Raw genomic sequence first — 18,988 nt, forward strand, 5'->3', positions numbered from 1 at the left:
AGCGGACCCACCGTGAAAGCTTACGGTAGGCAACATAAAAGTGATCAATAGACCATAAGAGAGAGAGAAAAAAGAGTTATATACTACCCCTACTCCTAGTCCGACTACTCCCAGCACAAAGTCCCAAAACATATCCCTACTCTTATTACACTTATACAATAATACAAATTCCCATTTCAACAAAAATTCAAAGAATTTCCACAACCACCCTTCCCCCACCCTCTTCTCTTCAACCCTCCTCAACTTCCCTTCTTCTTCCCCATGTCAACCTCCATTCTCAATAACTTCTCCTCTACCCTTTCCAGACCAATATATTAAGAAAAAAAAAAAAAAAAAAAAGACATCACTATAAATCTTACTCATGGGTGGGGCATGATTGGTAGTAAGAAAAAACCTAAGAACAACATCAACTTCATTATTCCTTTGGAAAAATAATGACAATAATGAAAGCAAGACCCCCTCACCCCCCCTCCTAATGAAGTGTCGAGAAATCAGAAAAAGTTGCCATGAAAACGATTGTCCGTAAATGACTCCAAAACCATCAAATCCCAAAAAACAAGTCCGCTGGCTGTGACCCGCCCACAAGAAAAATGAACGAATGCTTCACCCTAGAGCGTTAAATGGCTCTGTCACCTCTCATACCTCGGCAGTTCCTCCCCCACCGCATCCACCGGCCCTCTCCCCGCCCCCGGCGACGCCCCTGCATAAGAAAAATGCCTCCCGTAATCCTCCTCCTCATCATTAATCACCGGCGCCGTCGGCTCAAAGTCCGCCACCACAGCAGACACTATCGGTGGTGCGCTCGGCGGTATTGACGAACCACTAGGCCCCGCCATGGCGTTATCATCGTAATCCTCCGGGAACTCCGGCGGCGCGCTCGCCTCGGCAAGCAACCGTCGCCGCTCAAGCTCTTGTTTATCCTCTGTCGAGTTCATCACCGCACCACCCGAGAGCTCTTCCAGTGTGGGCGCCGACGGTGGTTCTTCTGGTGGCGACTCGGCAGGGAGGGCAAGATCAGGAGGTGCCGAGGGCGTGTCGTCAGCGTCGTAGATGTTTTCCTCGTTGACCACGTCGCTAGAGTTAGACGGGCCGGCGGCAACGGGCGCGTCTGGCGGTTGGCTGGGAAGTAACCTCTGCTCGGCGCGTCTGATCCGTTCCTTCTCGTTGAGCGAGCTCTCGTCAGGGACGTCTGGGGGTGGTATGTAATGCGGAACTGGCGGCGGTGGTGGCGGTTGGGCCGGGACCGTCTCCCAGTAGGGAATCTGCTGGTTGGATTGGGCAGGATATGGCGTAGGAAACGGGGGGTAATCCTGCGGGTAGGCCGATTCTGGTCCGTAGCCTCCTGGCTCATGTGATGCAGGCCACGGGTGAACGTGGTCCGGGGCCTGATAGTGATAATCACTTTCGCGCACTGACACAGTTCGGACCGGCGACGGCAGTTTCGACAGACCTTTGGCCTTGAGCCTTTCACTGTCTGTCGTCCCAACAATAACCTCAAACAACACGGAGATGACGCCCTTTTCTCGACGGAGCCTATCCGTGTCAATAATGCTGGATCCCCATGTTGCGACGGAAGGTGAGCCGGTGTCGTGGGCACTGGATGTCGGGCCCAGAGGGACCCCAGGAATGCTCATTCGCAACCCAGAAGCTACCTTGTTGCCTTGAATCTGGCCGGCAAGCTTCCCTCCTAGATCGACCAATACCTCGATGTGATATTGAAATTTGATCATCTCATAAGGGACGCCCTTGATGGTTGGAAATACGTCCTCGGGAACTCTGATCAGAGTTGTGAAGCTGGCGCTCATGGTGGCTGGGTCAATCCAGAGAGGGTTGATAGCCTGGGAAAGGTCTTTCCGGAAGACACTGCAAGAGCCGGCCGACGAAAGGGATAGACCTCCCAGCCCAGTTTTCGACTTGGGATAAATCTCTTCCTTCTCAGACCGGCTTTGGCTTTGCGATAGTTCCCTAGAAAGTACACTTGTGGGAGCTGAGTCTATGCGACCGAGCCTGTAGAGAGTGACTATCACACCGTGCATGCTTTTTAGTTGGCGGATGTGCTGCACCGAGATCTTGATGGGAACCACATCTCCAGGAAGGCAGCCACCCTTTAGCAACTCTACTGTCGCTGTGATGGTCCGGTCCTTCAGTGCCGGTCCCTTCTTTCCACCCTGCGATATGACCGACGGTGTTGTATACATTATGTCGCCGTTCCTGCTCGGGGTGGTACTGCTGGTCTGGGCGCTATCGCCGCTGATGCTGCGGACGTCGCTTTGTAACGGTCCCGGGCCATCGTTAGCTGGTGGGCCATGCCCTTGATCATCGCCGAGGACGGACAAGGAGCCCTCGGTAGAGTTCTCATTTGCCCGAGTCGAGTCCAAATCGGATGACCGTTCTGGTGGATCATGTGAAACGGTGGTGGCGGCCTTTTCTAATGTGGACCCAGGTTGCTTCTTCTTCCGTGGACGTTTTGATATTGGTTCTAGGTAGATAGTACGCGACGGTGGCGGTTTAAGAGGTCCAATATCGACCCTTTCGATGAGATGAATTGGGCACTCAACAGCCGACCTCTGGTCTATTTTGGTAGTGATGGATGGCGGACGTGTCAAAGTCGCAGTGATCCTGTAGGAAATAGTGCCACGCTCAAACTATGTAGATATATCAGCCAATAGCTCGCCCTTGATGGAAATTGCACACGTACATCGATACTGCTAGGAAGCCCCTTTGAGGGAAATAACAGTTCAAAGTTGAATTCGTAGCGGCCCGGCTCGAGCCGGCCATCGGCGCTGAGTGTTTGCTCGTCCTCAAACAAATTGACGCGCCCAACACTGTGGCTCTTCTGGCGCGCGCCGCGGCCAGTGTTTGTTGGAATCTCGGCGGGATTGACAATCGGCTCGTTGGCGGGCGCACCTGGGCCCTTGTATACGCGTACGAAGCCGTGCAATGCCACGGTCAAATGGGTGATTCGGACGGGCTTGACGACGGTCAAGATCACGGCGCCCAACACATGGTCTCCAGCGCCATACTTGCGGTAGGGCTCGGCCGGGCGGATGTGGAAATCGGTGATGTGACGGGCGCGTTGGCGGAGGGGGAGGCTGAGGCGGGAAAAGAAGGACCGGCGCGATGAAGATGTGTCGTCAACCGATGTCGAGGCTTGCGCGGACACCAGGGCAGAGGCGGCGGCGCGGTTGTCGGCGGACTTGGAATAGCCCATCTATGCTTTGCTACAGTGCTGTGACTGCTGAGCATCCAGCACGGGGCAATTGCGTGCGACGGGGCAGAGGTTGTCGAGACGGACAGGACCAGGTATGCTGTCGGCCGAAACAGTACGGGACGGGCGATGAGCGATGAGCGATGGGCGATGGGCGATGGGCGACCAGGTCAGGTCGCGAGAAAGCGTGCCAGAGGAGGTTCGGGGGGGGGGCGTGGTGTCGGCGTGTCGTCGTCCCATGCGGCCGCACGTCGGCTCGCGGCGATGATTCACTCGGGGCTGTCCTCCTTCTCCTTTTCCTTGAAGTTGATCTTTCACGTCGAGGGGCTGTCTTCGAATCCAAAAGGCCAAGAGTTCGTGGTTGATGAGCTTCGGGTTGCATATGCCAAGGCTGTCTGGCTGGCTGCTTGGCTTGCCAAGAGAACAGGAGTCGTGGGAAGCCAGAGGGCGGCGAGACCACGAATAAGACTGAGATGACTGCTAAGGCAGGCCTGGGCACAGCGGGGTTGGCCTTGCGGAACCCGCCGCTGGGGTTGCCGAGGGCGGCCTGGAAAAGCTTGACTCGAGCCAATGCGCCTCACGCAGCATCTGGGATTGGACTCTTTGAATACGATGCCCCGCGAATGGTGCTCTCAAACCTCTTCATGAGATGCAATTTTTTGTTAACACTCGACCCTGACTGTCTCAGCCGTTCAAGTCTTGATTTTTAATGTGCTATTATCGGCCCACCAACGGTGCGAAACCATACTAGAACAAACCGTTGCGCCAGTCGATCAAAAGTCTGGGGAAGATAGCATGGCTTGATTACGTTCCGTCCTGGCAGTCTTGTCTCCCACCGCTCCCCGAACGAGTTTTTTTCGCTCATCCTTCGAGATCCCTGTTGGTCGAAGCACAAAGGACGGAACAGGCATTGCCGGATGGGATGGTACGTATTAGCAATAATATGCAGCGTGTGTCACTAAACTACCCGTTCGGTAGCATATTTCCCATGGTGTTGCACACAACCCGCCTGCTATTCGTTGAAATGACTTCTTGCCTGAAATCTCTGAATCCATACGCTTAGCGAGCTGAGTACGGTGTAAGGGCCTACGAGGACCCTGGGGCCAAAGATCTGGCCTCGGTCTTGTGGCTTGTATCTCCGACCCCGTGAGAAGCAAGCATGGCAGATGCAAGATCCGGGTTCACAAAAGGCAGACAAGAGCAGGGCAGGCCCCGAGCCGTGATATTCTTGGCAGGTACCTTGGCAACGCATGTCAGATCGATCTTCAACATCGCGGGACAGGGCTGGACTTCGAGGCGGGGTTTCCCTGTGTGGTCAAAATCTAGCAGAAAATGGAGATTTTTAATAAAAAGTCCAAGTCCGCGGGATGCAACCTGGTAGCACCTGTCTACCCGGGAGAGGTGAAAGGACCGGACTGTCTTTGGTGCAACTTTCCCCGCCCACACCCGACTAAGCTAGAACTTGGCCAACCTGGGGAAAGGTGAACAACTCGTGAGATGGTGGTGCGCGCACAAGAGCTCATAGATGACGTGTATGAGGTGGAACGTCTACAGTACGAGTACGGGCATATCAGGAAGATTTGGAAGCTATTCTATGTAGTATGTTGATAGAGCTAACCAAACAGACATTCTCTCGTCATACACCATCTAACTCGTCAAATTGGAAAATCACAAGACATGGGTTCAGACCACTGTGTGATCTTTGCGCCCGCCCATGCTCGGTTGCTTGCATGGTGTGTAGGTGGCAGAGGGTGGTCCGAACCCATGTCTTGTTATTTTCCAATTTGACGAGTGGATGGGGTATCATGGACTTTCATCTCCGATGCCACTGGCGGGGGGTCAGGGCCCACTGTCGTTGGCCTGTAGGGCTCTCCCCGCACTCTCCAGCCCTGTTGCAGGTCCCTGAAACTGCTTGGCAGCATTCTCACATTTTATGATGGGTTTCATGGGGAATGCATCGCTGTTAGACGTCGACGAGTCATAGAGGAAACAGTGACATGATCACCTGCCTAGCGCATGTTTTTTGTTTCCTGCAAGCTGCTCAGATGACAGTTCGGTGACGAGTGGAAGGCCCGAAGGATGCATTTGCCCAGCAGAATCACAAGCACCAAGACAGGAAGCCCTTCTTTATCTCGTCGGCACGCCAAGATCCGATGGGACTGCTTGTGAAACATTGTACGCCGGCTTGTCGGCGTCCGTCTCTCATAAACATGGCAGTTTCCTACCCGGCAGCAATATCATGAAGTGCTCACCACAGTCTGCTTCTGGCTCAGATACCAGCAACATGAGGGACATCACCGAACTGCCGCATGACCTCTTCCTCATTGTCATATCTCACCTCTCACCGCGAACCTGCGTGCGATGTCGCTCCGTTTCCCGCCGATGGCACCACGCCTTTACCGACGAGGCCAACTGCCTCCTGCTCCTACGGTGGAATTTCCCACGATGTCGTGAGATGCGTCTGGCGGCGCTCCTATCCTCACCCGCCCCTCAGAAATCAGCAGACAACCTCCCTCCCAACCTCAAGGCTGAATTGGTCCGGTTTGCCCAAGTACGCCGCGTTTGGTCGTCCACCTTTGCCCATGTCGCTCGACGGTACCACCACCTCAACCGGGCCACGGCCCGAGTGGTGGAAAAGCTAGACATGGCACCCTCCCAAAACAACCTCTTCTCCTTTTGGGGTGTGGCCCCCTGGAACCGCTATCTCCGTCTACACGAAAAGACAGCCAGCTTCCACTACCCCGACCCATCATGGTGGTACAGTCAGGAGGACGGCGTGCTGGTCTACCCTGCCACCCGGCCAGAAGGGGACTCACCACCGCTTGAAACAACAGGGCACATCTACCACATAGTTGACCTATCCACCAAACTAGAATTCCCCGTCCCGTTCGACGTTAGACAAAAGCACATCCGTCGAGTAAGACTAGCCCAGGGAGTTTTGGTCTTTGAATGGGCCGAAGTCCTACCCTACCATCAACTCAACGACCGCGAAGTAGTCCACAGGCATTATGTCTCCATCTTTGATGTTCTCCGTCATCCATCCACCACCACCACCCACTGCACCTGGTCCATAACCTTCCGCTCAGAGTTCAAACTCCACTTCCTCGGCCTCCCCCTCAACCGCTCCGACCGCTTCTTCTCAGCTCACACAGCAACCCACTACGCGGTCTACTTTTGGCAACCAAACCGCTCGCTTTATCAAGACGACCCGATAGAACAGCTAGCAGTGTGGGATATTTCTTCCCCATCTCCCTACCGACCATCAGAAGACCCAAAAGGGAGGAAACGTCCCAGCGTGGAACGGACACCTTCTCTCCCGACGGGTCTATGGAGCGGTAAATCATCTTCTACCGCCACAACACGCAGTCCCCCGCAGGCAGACGTGTCAAACGACGCCGCCTCCTCCTCAGACATGGAACAACCCCGCCGCCGGCTTTCGGCCTCACAAACCACCACCGCCCCCGGCCCGTTTGTTATCAGGCGTATAGCCTGGCCCCAACTAGACTTTTACGGCCTGCGACAACGAGCTACGCCCCAGCTGAGGAACTTGTCGCTGGATGGGAAGAATCTGTATTTCATCGAGGAGGAGCACAGGTGGGCGGATGGGCAACACTCTAGTCTTTCTCCTCCGAGGGCGCACCTTGTTCGGTCGACTGGTATACCGATTATTCCTTTTGATGATCAGGACAACTCTTCCCAGGGTCAGGGTCATGTGGTGCAAGGCCCGGTGTTTCTTGATAGTTGTGGGGCGGATGGGGATGTGAACATGAATTTTTGTCGAAGGGTGGCTCCCGCAAGTTCGGTGAGCGTGTGGCCGCCGCCTAGCATTGGGGGTTTGAACGCGGTGAGGGGGAGGGGTTTGATTGAACAGTTACGGCCCCGGGAGAAGAAGGAGGAAACGTCGGAGTGGGGCGGGATAGCAAAGCATTTGGCGCCGTGCTGGAGGCATGAGGATTTTCCTTATTTGACTGTTTCTGAGATGGTCGATGGGGAGGCTGGGGTTAGGGTGAGCGCGATGCATTGTTTTATGCTGGAGACGTTGAGTGTGCATGTCAGGCCGAGGTTGACGGTTGGAGGCGAGGGGTTGGAGGAGGGGAAAGGGAAGGTGGACAGGGAGGAGATTGTGAGGAGGACGAGGGTGAAGGAGTTTGGGGTTATGAGGGGGGATGCGGGGGAGGAGGTCAATATGTGGGGGGAGTTGCTTGCAAAGGGGCACATCAGTGGGGATGAGAGGTGGGTTGTTGGGGAGGATGAGCAAGGGTTGATAACGGTGTTGAGGTTCTAGGTGAGTGATAGGTTCTGCATTGGCAAGTTTGGGATAAGCTGATTCTTTGGTTCTATTATCATCATAACATGACTTGTGTGTGGATAAAGCCTAGGTGGCTTTGAAATCGATCGGCTGTTGTTGGGCTTTGCCAGCATTCAGGGGCTGTTCAGGGGTTCAGCACGACTTGCAAAGAGCAAACACAAACAGCCGCAATTAAAATCCCAATGTAATAAGCTTTATCTCATATTGTACAATGGTATCAATAGAAGTAAAAAGAATAAATGAACATGTTTCTCGAAAGAAAAAAAGAAAAGTATCCATCCCACAATTCCCCATCCACCCTTCGTTTTGTGTGTGCGCGTGATGATGACAATGATGATCAAAACAAAAACAAAAACAAAACGCCTGGTTCGCCCCCTATTCTTCAAAAAACACGGCGGGAACGAAAAGCAAAAACTCCCCATACGCCTTTTTAGTCAAAGAACACAGGTTCCAACCTCTTTCTCGTGTAAAATCGTCATCTTTAACGATCAACCAACCAACACCGCGCGCCACCCCCCCCTATCAATGCAGGACAACATCCATCCGGCCTTGCGGCAGCCTCCTCTCTCCTTCCCTGATAATATGCCCTCACCCCAAAATTATGACGCAGCAGTAGCAGGCACCTGCAAGAACCGGTCATAATACGTGTCCAGCCACTTGGCCGCCTCCTCACCCGCATCGTCAATACTGCTGTCCCACCTCCCAATCGACCCTACGTACCCATCTGGTCTGACATTGACAATGGCCACCTCCCCGGGCCCGAGACTGCCGAGCCACTTGTTGGTGCAGAGCGTGCCCCGAGTATCCTGCTCGGGAATGTCGTCCAGGTAGAAAGTCCACTTGCTGTCCTGCAAGAGGGCGGGCAAGTCGCTGACTTCGATTTCGGATTTGGGCATGGTTGCTATTATTTGCGGTCAGTATCGCTCAAAAAGAAAGAGAGAAAAAAGAATTGCTGCGAGAGAAAAACTTACTGATCAAACCAAAAGTAAACAAATGGCTCACAGCCGTATACCTCTCCGGCCTGAGATAAATATCCTCCGGCGCCGGCACCCTCGGCTGCTTCGCATAGCTGACACTCGCCGCCGCACTCAACTGGTTCACCAGCGCATCCGGCGACGCAATCGCCTGGCAGAACGTCTCCAAGAAAATCCTCGACTGATGCACGTCCCACATCAAAAGATAAATCCTAAACTGCCCCAGCATCGGAATATCCAGCTGGATATCCACCGGGTTCGAGTCCAAATACCTCGTCACCTTCGCCGGCGGCAGCAAACACCCCGGCTTCGCCTCTCCCATCACCCAGCTGTGCGCTTCCACCATATTGATCGCATTCTCGCCGTACTCCGCACCAATCCCGCTAATAAACCTCACATTGGTCTTGAAGTTCTCCGCCAGCGCAACCGCATCACCGCCTGCGATTTGGTTCGCATGCTCGTAGTCAAAGTTCACCAAATCCAACGCAATCTTCCTTCTCTCCTCCTCATAACTAGCCAAAAGCGTCTGCTTCGCCAGCCCTCTCGAGGCCAAGTTCAGCTTCCACGCCAAGTTCCACGCATCATGCATAGAGGTGTTCATACCCTGCGCAGCCTTGGGTGAGTGGGTATGACTGGCATCTCCAGCCAAAAACGCCCTCAAGTGGTTATCGCAGAACCTGCTCGCAACCCTCTGACCGATTTGGTACCTACCAAACCATTCGATATACTTCCACCCAACCTCGAACGGTGCCATGATTTCTTTGGCACGCTGCATGACAAACTCTTGACCGAGCTGGTTCCGGTCGCCCTTAGGCCCGGCCTTCAGCTCGATGTAAAACCGTGTCATGTTACGTTCACGCGGAATGATCAGGATTGACCCATGTTCCTGGGAATACACCAATGTCTTGGACCAGATATCCGGGAAGTCGGTCTGCAGCTCTCCGTCGAGGACACCCCAGACCGAGGACTGCGACATGCCCACGGGCTTCGCATCAGGAATGCTCTTTCGAACCTTTGAATGCGCGCCATCGCCTATGAGAAGAGATATCACAGTCAGTTTTTCATCTGATGTTTTTGTAGACTCGGAAGCAAGAAAAAGAAAGTCACCCACAGCCAACAAGATATTGTGTCAGCAGCGTCTTCCGGTCTTGTGTCACGTTCGCACGGCAATTGACCTGGAGCGGCCCACCCTTGCTGTCACAGACGCTATACGAGTCGAAAGCGTGATTCCTCCGCACTTCGACACCGCGCTTCTTCAGATCCTCAATAAACAGGGCCTCGACCATGCCCTGGTGCACCAAAAGAATATATGGGTCCAGCACATCAATCACGGGTGGGTAGTGGACTTCGCGGCCGAGTCGATGAAGGGGCTCCTCCGGTGTACTTCGCCAAAAGGCAATATCGTAGACTCGAACGCCGCGCTGGAGCAGGGGATCTGCCAGTCGCATCTGCCGGAAAGTCTCAATCGTTTTTGGTTGCAGGCCATCAGCTCTGGGGGGAGGTGTTAGGATTCATGAAACTTCCAATACGGCGCAACTCAACCCAGACAACAGGAAACAAGAATAACAAGGAATCAGACTTGCCTTCCCACTGGGGTTTGGTCAGCCCTGTCATCCACCACCTCTACCTTGATACCCCAACGGCCCAGGTTGGTTGCCAGCATCAAGCCGGCTGGACCAGCACCGACAACGCACACCTGGCACTCAATGGCCGCCTCAGGCATGCTCCTCAGCAGGGAGAGGCGGTCGACACATTCGGCAGTCTCCATGCGGTCTTCACTGATTTGGTCCTCAGTGGGCTTCTCGAGAACAGCGGCGGGAGCCATGGCGGCTGGCGAACCGCTGGGGGGTTGGCTCGGGGGAGGAACGGACGGGGACAGGAAAAAGGGGGTCTGGCGGGGTGGTTGCAGAGGGCCTTCCGTCTTTAAACCGCTGGGAAGGTCGTTGCTGGGGGTTTCGAACACCATCCGAGAAAGGGAATCCGTCCTTGGGGACCCAATGTACAGCCGCCTGGGGGGGGCGGAGAGTTGACAGGTCTCGGTGACAGTAGGGTGGGACGGCGCTGACCGCACGCGAGGCGCAGGGTTGGCGGGGGATGGCGGGGGGAGGGAAGGATGGAGAGCACCGCAATAGGTGAAACGGAGTGTCTAGAAGGTAGTGGATCGGAATCGGATTGGACAGACAGACAGACAGATACCTGGGAGGCACTGATCGGGAGGGTTGGGTTGGGAATGGGCGGACCAGTCGGCTGGGACAGGATCTGGGTGGTCAGTTGCAAGATTCGTTCGTTTCCAGATTCTCTGCAACGCTGTCTGTTGTGGGTGGTTCACAGTTTTCGTCGGGGTTGGGACGGAGAGAGTGCCACTGTCGGTTGTGTGCGTGTGTGGTCTTCTGTGGTGCATGTGGATGTAAGGCGAGGGCGAGGGCGAGGGCGAGGAAGCGATGGTGGGACGAGAGATCTGCAACAGCTAAGGTAAGGTAGAAGCTAGTGGATATCACGCCAGAGGGTGTTGCCCTGTTGTTGGGGTCTTGGACAGGCGTGTCTAGAGTTTTGAGGCCGTGCTTCCTGTGCTCTCAGCCAGTTGGATCTTTAGGGAAGATGCGGAAAAGAGACATGGCGTCACCAATTCCTGTTGAGTTCGAGGTGGGAAGTTTTGGCTGGTGTGCGGATACCCGTTTGACATGCCATGTTGCGATGCAGCTTCCAGCATGGGTGGGCTGATTCAACACAGCGGATGATCTGATCTGGCCGCCGCGGCGCCCAAGGGGCTCTCATAAGCCCCTCTTGATTGGTTGACACCGCTGAGGCCCAGACCACTCGGCACGGAACCATGGGGCGAGCCCGCAAAAGACGCACAGGCCAGTCTGGCGCCACCCCTCCAGACCACCACCGCGGGGCCCTGGGCTCCATCTAGAAGTTCCTCACAAACCGTTGCCAAGATATGGGAAAACTTTTGATTATGAACAAGTCGATTTGACAATTGCATCTTAATTTTTCTTTTTGGTCATGACTTTTCCCTTGGTGTTTTTCACTCTTCCAGAACTTCTGGAGGGAAAAGTGCGCTCCCCTCCCAATCCCAATCTGGCAGCCATCGACGTGTACATTCCCCTCCCTCAGCAGATCAGAGCAGATCATCGTGTCACTTTGTTTGTAATCTGGATAGTGCTGTCGCAAACATCGTTCGATACCAAGACCCATTGACCTCCCCTCAATGGTGAGGCTCGGGGCTCCGAACTGACCGCTCTTCTTATCCCGAAATCCCCTTTCTAATATGCGTGCTATCCAATTGGCTCGCTCTCTCATTCAAAGCACAGAGAGAGATAAGCGAGTCATTCAAACCGAGACATTGACATATCACTTTCTTCAACAACAGACAGGAGACTTGCATTCCTCAGCCTTGTTTGCAAAAGGCTGACTGCCTCTAAGCCGCTATCATAAAAACCCATGACTATAATAAACCCTCTAAAAACCCCACAACCCGCGCGCTAATGATGAAAAATGAACTCTGTTAACCCTGACCAGAACACCCCATCTCGATGTTTGTTTCTCCTTTTCCTATGCTGTCCACGCTCCATGCCATGCCATGTCGAGAGAAAGAAGAAAACGGAATGGGTATTTTGATGTGTCGTCAAATCGAATTAAAAGAAAAAGAAAAGAGGAGAGGTTTCGTACGCCTGTTGATATCAGAAGACAGAGTCAGGAATTCCATTTCATTAAAATCGGAGGAATGGTTTTGGGGATAAAGATTTACCAGCAAGAGAAAAGAGACACTCCACCAGCCGAGGAAGTTGTCTTGGCCTCCTCCATCTTGAATTCCTTCCCCACTGCGGCTCTTGCAGACCCTCATCTTCGTGTGTTGACGGTGTTCGGGATGCTGTCTGGGATCGTGCTGAGATCGAGTGCTTGAAACGATCATCAAAGGATCGTGACGCTCATAAAAAGAAACAGGGACATCATTTGTTTTTGTGATTTTCATTTTTATCGCAATGAGAAGAGACTGAAAAGGAGGTAGACGCGCTGAAAGGCAAGACTGGGTATCAGAAGCAGTTGGTCAGCTGTTGGTCCGTGATGATGTTTTGGTGGGTAAGGGGTGATGGGCTGACTTACACTGGATCTAAGCTTTCCTAATCGGGAAGCAGGCCGCATCCTGGGGCCAGTCGACGTCGATGTGCAATCCGCATCTTTTTTTCTTTTTTGTGTATGTAGATGTTAGCAACACAACATGTCTTTTCCTGATGTGTGATGTTGTTTTATTTATACCTTTTATTCATCATGAAATGTTTGACGAGGTCCTCAGAACCGATTAGGCCTCAGAATCATAGCTGATGAATTCATCATCAGAGTTGACATCAAAGACTTGAAGCAAGGCTTTCTTGTTAGAGCGATGCTGCTTGCGAGTCTTCGTCTTCTGCTTGGCAAGGAGCTTGCTACAGCCTGACCAGCCCACGTTGGCCTCAGCCTTAGTCATGACGATGCTGTCAACCTCATCATCGTGATGAAGGTTCTGGCTAGCTGAGCCAGCGAAGAAAAGAGTGCTGTTGACGGTCATGGTGTTCATATTGTTGTCGTTGCTCCCAGGTGGTTTGTTTACTTGATCTAAAGGCCTGGAAGGAGACTGAAAACGATACTAATGATGGATGGGGCTGAAGAGGTAGGAATCTGGAGATATTTGCTGAAGGTGTAGCGAGGTGAGACTGTCAAGATCAAGGAGGATGATGAGGTTTTAGGTGTAGAAGGAAAAGAAAAGTTCAAGCCGGAAAAAACAACTCTGGAATATATAGATAGATATTTCCAGCTGTCACAACTGCCTCGTTTTAGCTTCCGATTGTCCTGGCCACGTGTGAGCACTATCTGCGTGACTGTCCCTGCTACGGCTGCTAAGATCAACTTCAGACGGTGAAGACATTAGCCAGAAGGTGCTAGTCACCGAGTCAACAAAGGAGCGTCTAATCTTGATACTAGACAAGTGTACGCGTTATGGTCCTATAAAGCAGCTTGGGTGGGCTTTCCCTCAATAAATATGTGGGACTTTCCATCAAGTTTATCGCCTCCTGCTGTACGTCCGTAAACTCATGATAATCGTTGCCTGAAATAAAGGGTCACCGTGTTTTAGAAGTTCAGATGATTACGAAAGGCAGTCACGGTGAGCACGCAAAAAACAATAAAATCTGAAGCAAGTTGAATAGAACAATAGCAAAAATACGTTGTCACAGGCAGGACTGACTCCGCTATCTAGTAACATAGCCAACTGCTATTACAGGCGGTTGGTATTCATCCGAGGTCTTCGTTGTGCATTCACATTCCCAAGAGTGTTTTGCTTATGGATTCTTCCTCTCAAGAGTCTCTTCAAGTTACACTAGTTTCAGCTAGCAAAATCAGCTACCAAGAGCATCCTCTAGACGATGTGCAGTTTTAGACAGCTCGATATAGTTCACGATGTTGAATTCCATGTCACATTGGCCCACTGGAATGGATATCAAAGCTCTGGAATGCACCCTACATTCCTCGCTAACCATATCCAACTACCGGTAGACGGCCCGTCCCGTTACCAGGACGTTGGGCCCTCAAGGAACGGGCCCCAGATTCGGCATCCTCGGGAATCACAGGCTGTCTTTGAAACGCCTTAGGATAGCAAGTCAAAATCTTCAGTAACACAAGTAAGAAAACACTGTCACAAATTTCCTCGTGCCTTGTTCTCGGTCACGTTTCTCCTGTCCTACATGATTATTGCCGAACAAAGCCCTCGGTCCTGTGAGTCAACCTCGAACAAAGCCCTCAGTCCTGTGGGTTAACCTTGACAACCGCTCCTGCCTTTCAGAACTTGAAACCACCAGGCTGGCAGCTTCCAAAAAAAAAAAAAAAAAAAAAAAAAAAAAAAACTTCCGCCTGCGTGCTTGTTTAAAGTCAACAAAGAGATTTACCCCTGAGATTAGGTACCCCGCTACTATCAACGTCACCCACCCCCATCGCTAGAGCAACCACCTCCGCCTACCTTACTCAACAAGCACCGTACTCTCACCAACCCCCTTCTCCTCCTTCTTCTCTTTCTCCTCATAAAACTTCTCCACATCCTCCACCACCTTCCTCCCCCTAAACTGCTTCATAATCCCCACCCCCTTCACCCTCAACCGACCCGCATACCACCCCGGCAAGCCCCCCAGAAAAGGCAGCATATTCCCCATCTTTGGCAAAATAACCTGACCGCTCTCCCCCTTGAGCACCTGCCTCACAACCGCCTCAGCCACACTCCCCGGCTCCAGCGCCGGCAGCAGAAACGGACTATCATTATGATACCCCTCAAACAGCGCAGTCTTGGTATACCCCTGATTAACAACCACAGTTCTAACCCTCTCCGCCCCGTAAGTAGTCTTAATCTCAGCCGTCAACCCCTCATGGAAACTCTGCGCCGCCGCTTTTGAGGCTGCATAGTCAACCATATTCGGCACGCTCACCCAAGCAGCAAAACTCGCCACCGTCACCACCATCCCGTGGTTCTTCTCGATCATGTAAGGCAAAAACTCGCGGACGGTGGAGTAGTGGGAGAAGTGGTTCACGTCAAAGGTGAATTGCACGTCGCGCGGGGTGGAGGCGAGGATGGACTTGTTTTGGACGACGCCGGCGTTGTTGATGAGGACGGTGGGGTTGCCGACCTGGGCGCGGATGAGGGAGGCGACGTGGGCGATGGAGGAGGGGGAGGTGAGGTCGCATTTGAAGTAGGTTACCGTGGGGCCGGGGTGGAAGGTGAGGGGTTGGATGTCGAGGACGACGGTTTTGATGGAGCGTTCGGCCAGGAGTTGGACGATTAGGCCGCCTATGCCGCCGGAGCCGCCGGTTACGACGACGATTTCTTTGCCTTTTGTTTTTGGAGGGAGTATGTTAGGTGATGTTGATTAGGGGGGGGGCGGAAGGGGAGCATACCAGTCCAGTCGTACTTGTCGTCTACCCAGCTGTTGTTCACCTTTCTCGTCAACCAGCTGTTTCCCCAACCTAGCAGGCTCAAGATGAGCAGCTTTCTGACTCTGGCAAATGCGGTCGGGTGCAAGATGGTGAGATTCTGGCCTTGCTTGGTGTATTTTGCCAGTAGGAACAGTGGCAGCAGGATCTTGGGGTTGAAGGCTGTGTTCTTGATCAGGGAGATCAAAGCATCGCCTTTGAACCCCTCGCGGGGGAGCATGCCGGTGTGGAAGGGCATTTTGTCACTTTGTTGATGATGGTAGCGACGGTGAAGATGAGGTGTGGAAGGTTGGACTAATGTATGCCTGAGATGGGGGCTCCTCTTCTTTCATAGAGGTATCATCCCACACAGCTCCAAGGTTCAGCTCACCACCCCTTGTCTATGTATTCATTGCCAAGATTCTACGTTGGGTATAGCACGGCGATCGAAATGCGGGGGAGGAGATAGCCTGCCGAGGTTCACGCTTTCTTTCTCCTCCCGCTCGTGTGTTGACCCCCTGGTAAAATGCGGGGAAACTCCAGTTTGGAGGTTTCTAAAACCTGGGGAAGAAGGTTCGTTTTGGTCCCAAAGGGGTAAAAGGTGGAATGTTGGTAGGTTTGTTCTTTGTTTCAGTTTGGGACAGCTTGTGGAAGCACACTCAGACGGCCATGTTTAGGTTACGTCTTCATTCAGCCACACTGAAGGTTACCACAGCCATGTGAATGTGATAGTTACTCGGACCGGGGTTGGGAACCGGGATTCGTTGTACCTGTTCAATGTTGCGGCATGGCTTCACATCTTATATACAAAGTTATAGCCAAGTCACGATGATGACTATGACTGACTTGTCCCAACTAGGTCGCAGGTAGGTGGGTAGCTGACCTACCGAGTTGAAACTTGCTCTCAACTCCAAAACCACCCTATTGCTTAGCCACAATCCGTCTCAGCTCCGACCTCAATCCCGCAACCTCATCGCTGACCCCCTTTGAACTCTTGAGCGTAAACACGGCCGCCCTTTGGGCAATATCAATCAACTCCTCCACCTCCCCACCCCTCGCCAACCCAGCAATCAACACACCAGTAAACGTATCCCCGATGCCATTCACGCTCACAATATCTGCCTCCTTGACCCTTTCCGCCGCCGGGAACATCCTCATGTAAACCCCCCCAACACTAGGATGGTCACTCAAGGTCCTGCTCACAACCCACCGGGCATGCTCAGGGTCTCTAATCCTAGGATCGCCCTTTTCCAACAAAGTCGTGAGCAGCACTCCGCTGGAACCGAGCTTGGTGATGATGGTTGGGATATAAGGCAGGAGATTCACGCTCTGCACCGGAATACCCGCGTCCGTGGCAGCAGCACCAGCAATATCAACAAACTGCTCCCTAGCCCCGCGCATGATGCCAAACGCGTCGATGATGGGGAACCAGTTGTGCGTATCGAGGTACCCGTTCTCGTTGGCGGCTTCATACATGGCTAGTAGTTCGTATTGGTTGGGAGTGGAGAGATGGACGCTCGGGCGAGGGAAAAGACCCAGTTCTGGCTTCTTGTGGTGGTTTTTCAGTTTGGGGAATAACCTCGCTGCTTTGGCGGCCGAGACTGGTTCAAAAGCGATTTTGGCGTTGTGCTTATGGCCGGCCTGGATCCAGGTCTGGATGTCATGTTCAGCCCAGTTGGCGTCGACGACCATCCACTTTGGCTTGGAGGCGTTGACGGCTGAGTTCCAGTAGTTGGGGAAGGAGTGGGTGGAGATGATGGCCATGTCGGCCATGGCGAGGACCAGGGATTTGTGGGCGTCGTTGACGGCCACGTATTGGGCTGTTCGCGCGGAGGGGTACTCGTGGCCGAGGACGCGGATGTAGGAGGTGTCTAGGCCGGCAGCAGAAAGGGAGGAGAGGATAGTTGATCCGGCACTAGAAACAGGATTAACAACCGTACTAGTAGGTGAATTAAGTTGAGAGTAGGCTTACATGTCATCGCCAACCATACTGCAGAGCCGGACATTGTTCTCCTCGCTCACCTTGTGGGCGGCAATGGCAATGTTATGACCCACACCGCCCACAGACTGACTGATGGAAGCTGGGTTGGATGTGTTGAGCGCCGGCGAAACCGTCTTTCCGCCACCTGCATAGTCACAGTTCAAGTCAAGAGCGACTGACCCAGCAACGAGAATGTCCACAGTATGATCAGCCTAGTTCAAGTCAGTCAGTTCTTTTCAATCCATCCCTGATGCCTTAGTTACTTGCCTTTGGCTTCTCCACTCTAGGCTTGGTCTCGGCCTTGGAAGAAGTAGGCTGCTGCGTAACTGTCGCATTGCTTGCTGAAGCCATCCCAACCGTGACCGGGTTGCCATCCGCCAGCTTTGAGAACTCAACCGCAATCTTGGCCGCTCTGGCCACATTGTCCCTCACCAGCGCCTTATTCGCAATCACACTCCTCCCATCAGTCAACTCCCTGATCCTCCTCAACACGAACGGAGTATTCTCATTCCCCGGCGCCTTCTCCTCCGCCTCCTTCACAGCAATCCTAATCACCTCCTCCATCTCCGACCTCGGGATCTCAAACTCCTTCGGCAGCGGGTTCACGAACAACATTCCCGTCTCAATATCATACTTCTCCTGAGCCAGAAGGATGGCCGCAGCCTCCTTCTCATCCCACACCACAGCCGGACTTTTGACCCCGCTCTCCCTCGCCCAAAAAGCCGGGAAATCCACCTCTTTTTGGTCCTTGCCGTCAGCAAAAGTAGCCACCAGCACCCCCTGCGTCTCCAAAACCTCAAGCGTCTTTGGAATGTCCAAAAACCCCTTCACACCACTGCTCACAACCGCCACCCTCGTCCTCCCCAACTCTGTCAAGTCGGCAGAGATATCCATCGTGTTCTCCCCGCCCTGATGAACACCACCCAACCCGCCCGTTCCAAACACCCTGATCCCCGCCTGCCGAGCGAGAATCATGGTTCCGGCAATGGTGGTTCCACCGTGGATCTTGTTGCCGCAGATACCCTGACCGATGAGATAGGCGAGGTCACGGCGGGAGACCTTTTTGGCGCCCTGGTCGCACATGGTGGTGATCTCTTCCGGGGTGAGGCCTACGGTGGCTTGACCGGCGTAGATGCCGCATACGGCGGGGATGGCGCCGTGGTCGCGAACTATTTGCTCGAGGTTGAGGTCATTGCCTAGGGCGCCGTGGGTGTAGATTGTTGATTCGAGGGCTACGAGGGGGGTGCTGGATCTGACGGCGGAGGAGACCTCGGGGTGGATTCTGAGCCAGGAGTGGGAGGGGGTGGAGGAGGTGAGGTAGGGCCGGCGGGAGGGCGTCGAAAGGAGGGGTCGTTTGGGGAGGAGTTTGGAGAGGGGGCGGGTGAGTGCCATTTTGAGTACCTAGGAGTGAGCTGAAGAAGGTAGGCTAGCTTGGAGGGGCCTCCCTGCTGCCTATAATCCAAAGTAAGAAAAGCTACTATGAGAACAATGAATGAGCCAATTGAAATGAAAATGGTTTATATTCAACCTAGAATGCAAAAATTTGTCAAGAAAATAGTTGTATTTGGCTCATCAAAGAAACT

The 18,988-nt window shown here is 53.3% G+C and overlaps 5 protein-coding genes across 5 annotated transcripts; 1 reads left to right on the forward strand and 4 right to left on the reverse strand.

Annotated features, from left to right (window-relative positions):
* Positions 1–7: 7 nt before the first annotated feature.
* On the reverse strand, positions 8–4,117 carry RIM8 (ph-response sensor protein). The gene is made up of 2 exons (XM_062942029.1): positions 2,699–4,117; positions 8–2,645 (listed from the first exon to the last, which is right to left on the reverse strand). The coding sequence occupies exons 1-2, from the start codon at positions 3,209–3,211 to the stop codon at positions 630–632; spliced, it is 2,529 nt and encodes an 842-aa protein (XP_062804949.1). The 5' UTR covers positions 3,212–4,117; the 3' UTR covers positions 8–629.
* A 1,330-nt stretch (positions 4,118–5,447) lies between these two features.
* On the forward strand, positions 5,448–7,493 carry QC764_107740 (uncharacterized protein; the record flags this gene model as incomplete). The annotated part of the gene is made up of 1 exon (XM_062942030.1): positions 5,448–7,493. One exon carries the CDS (start codon positions 5,448–5,450, stop codon positions 7,491–7,493), a length of 2,046 nt encoding a protein of 681 aa, XP_062804950.1.
* Positions 7,494–9,594: 2,101 nt separating this feature from the next.
* On the reverse strand, positions 9,595–10,316 carry QC764_107750 (uncharacterized protein; the record flags this gene model as incomplete). The annotated part of the gene is made up of 2 exons (XM_062942031.1): positions 9,595–9,939; positions 10,083–10,316. 2 exons carry the CDS (start codon positions 10,314–10,316, stop codon positions 9,595–9,597), a joined length of 579 nt encoding a protein of 192 aa, XP_062804951.1.
* Positions 10,317–14,148: 3,832 nt separating this feature from the next.
* QC764_107760 (uncharacterized protein) lies at positions 14,149–16,038 on the reverse strand. The gene is made up of 2 exons (XM_062942032.1): positions 15,410–16,038; positions 14,149–15,344 (listed from the first exon to the last, which is right to left on the reverse strand). Exons 1-2 carry the CDS (start codon positions 15,681–15,683, stop codon positions 14,485–14,487), a joined length of 1,134 nt encoding a protein of 377 aa, XP_062804952.1. The 5' UTR covers positions 15,684–16,038; the 3' UTR covers positions 14,149–14,484.
* A 307-nt stretch (positions 16,039–16,345) lies between these two features.
* Positions 16,346–18,797, reverse strand: QC764_107770 (uncharacterized protein; the record flags this gene model as incomplete). The annotated part of the gene is made up of 3 exons (XM_062942033.1): positions 16,346–17,339; positions 17,397–17,617; positions 17,673–18,797. The coding sequence occupies 3 exons, from the start codon at positions 18,795–18,797 to the stop codon at positions 16,346–16,348; spliced, it is 2,340 nt and encodes a 779-aa protein (XP_062804953.1).
* Positions 18,798–18,988: the final 191 nt, after the last annotated feature.

Source organism: Podospora pseudoanserina, chromosome 1, assembly GCF_035222485.1.
Source record: "Podospora pseudoanserina strain CBS 124.78 chromosome 1, whole genome shotgun sequence".
In the NCBI taxonomy this organism is placed as follows: Eukaryota; Fungi; Ascomycota; class Sordariomycetes; order Sordariales; family Podosporaceae; genus Podospora; species Podospora pseudoanserina.

What these genes read in the sequence shown, in the direction of transcription:
- QC764_107760 (XM_062942032.1), bottom strand. Translation starts at nt 15,683, where the DNA reads ATGCCCTTCCACACCGGCATGCTCCCCCGCGAGGGGTTCAAAGGCGAT. An exon ending in CGACAAGTACGACTGGACTG is followed by an intron (nt 15,345 to 15,409) that starts GTATGCTCCCCT and finishes CAAAAACAAAAG; the next exon opens with GCAAAGAAATCGTCGTCGTA.
- RIM8 (XM_062942029.1), bottom strand. Translation starts at nt 3,211, where the DNA reads ATGGGCTATTCCAAGTCCGCCGACAACCGCGCCGCCGCCTCTGCCCTG. An exon ending in GGCTTCCTAGCAGTATCGAT is followed by an intron (nt 2,646 to 2,698) that starts GTACGTGTGCAA and finishes ATATCTACATAG; the next exon opens with TTTGAGCGTGGCACTATTTC.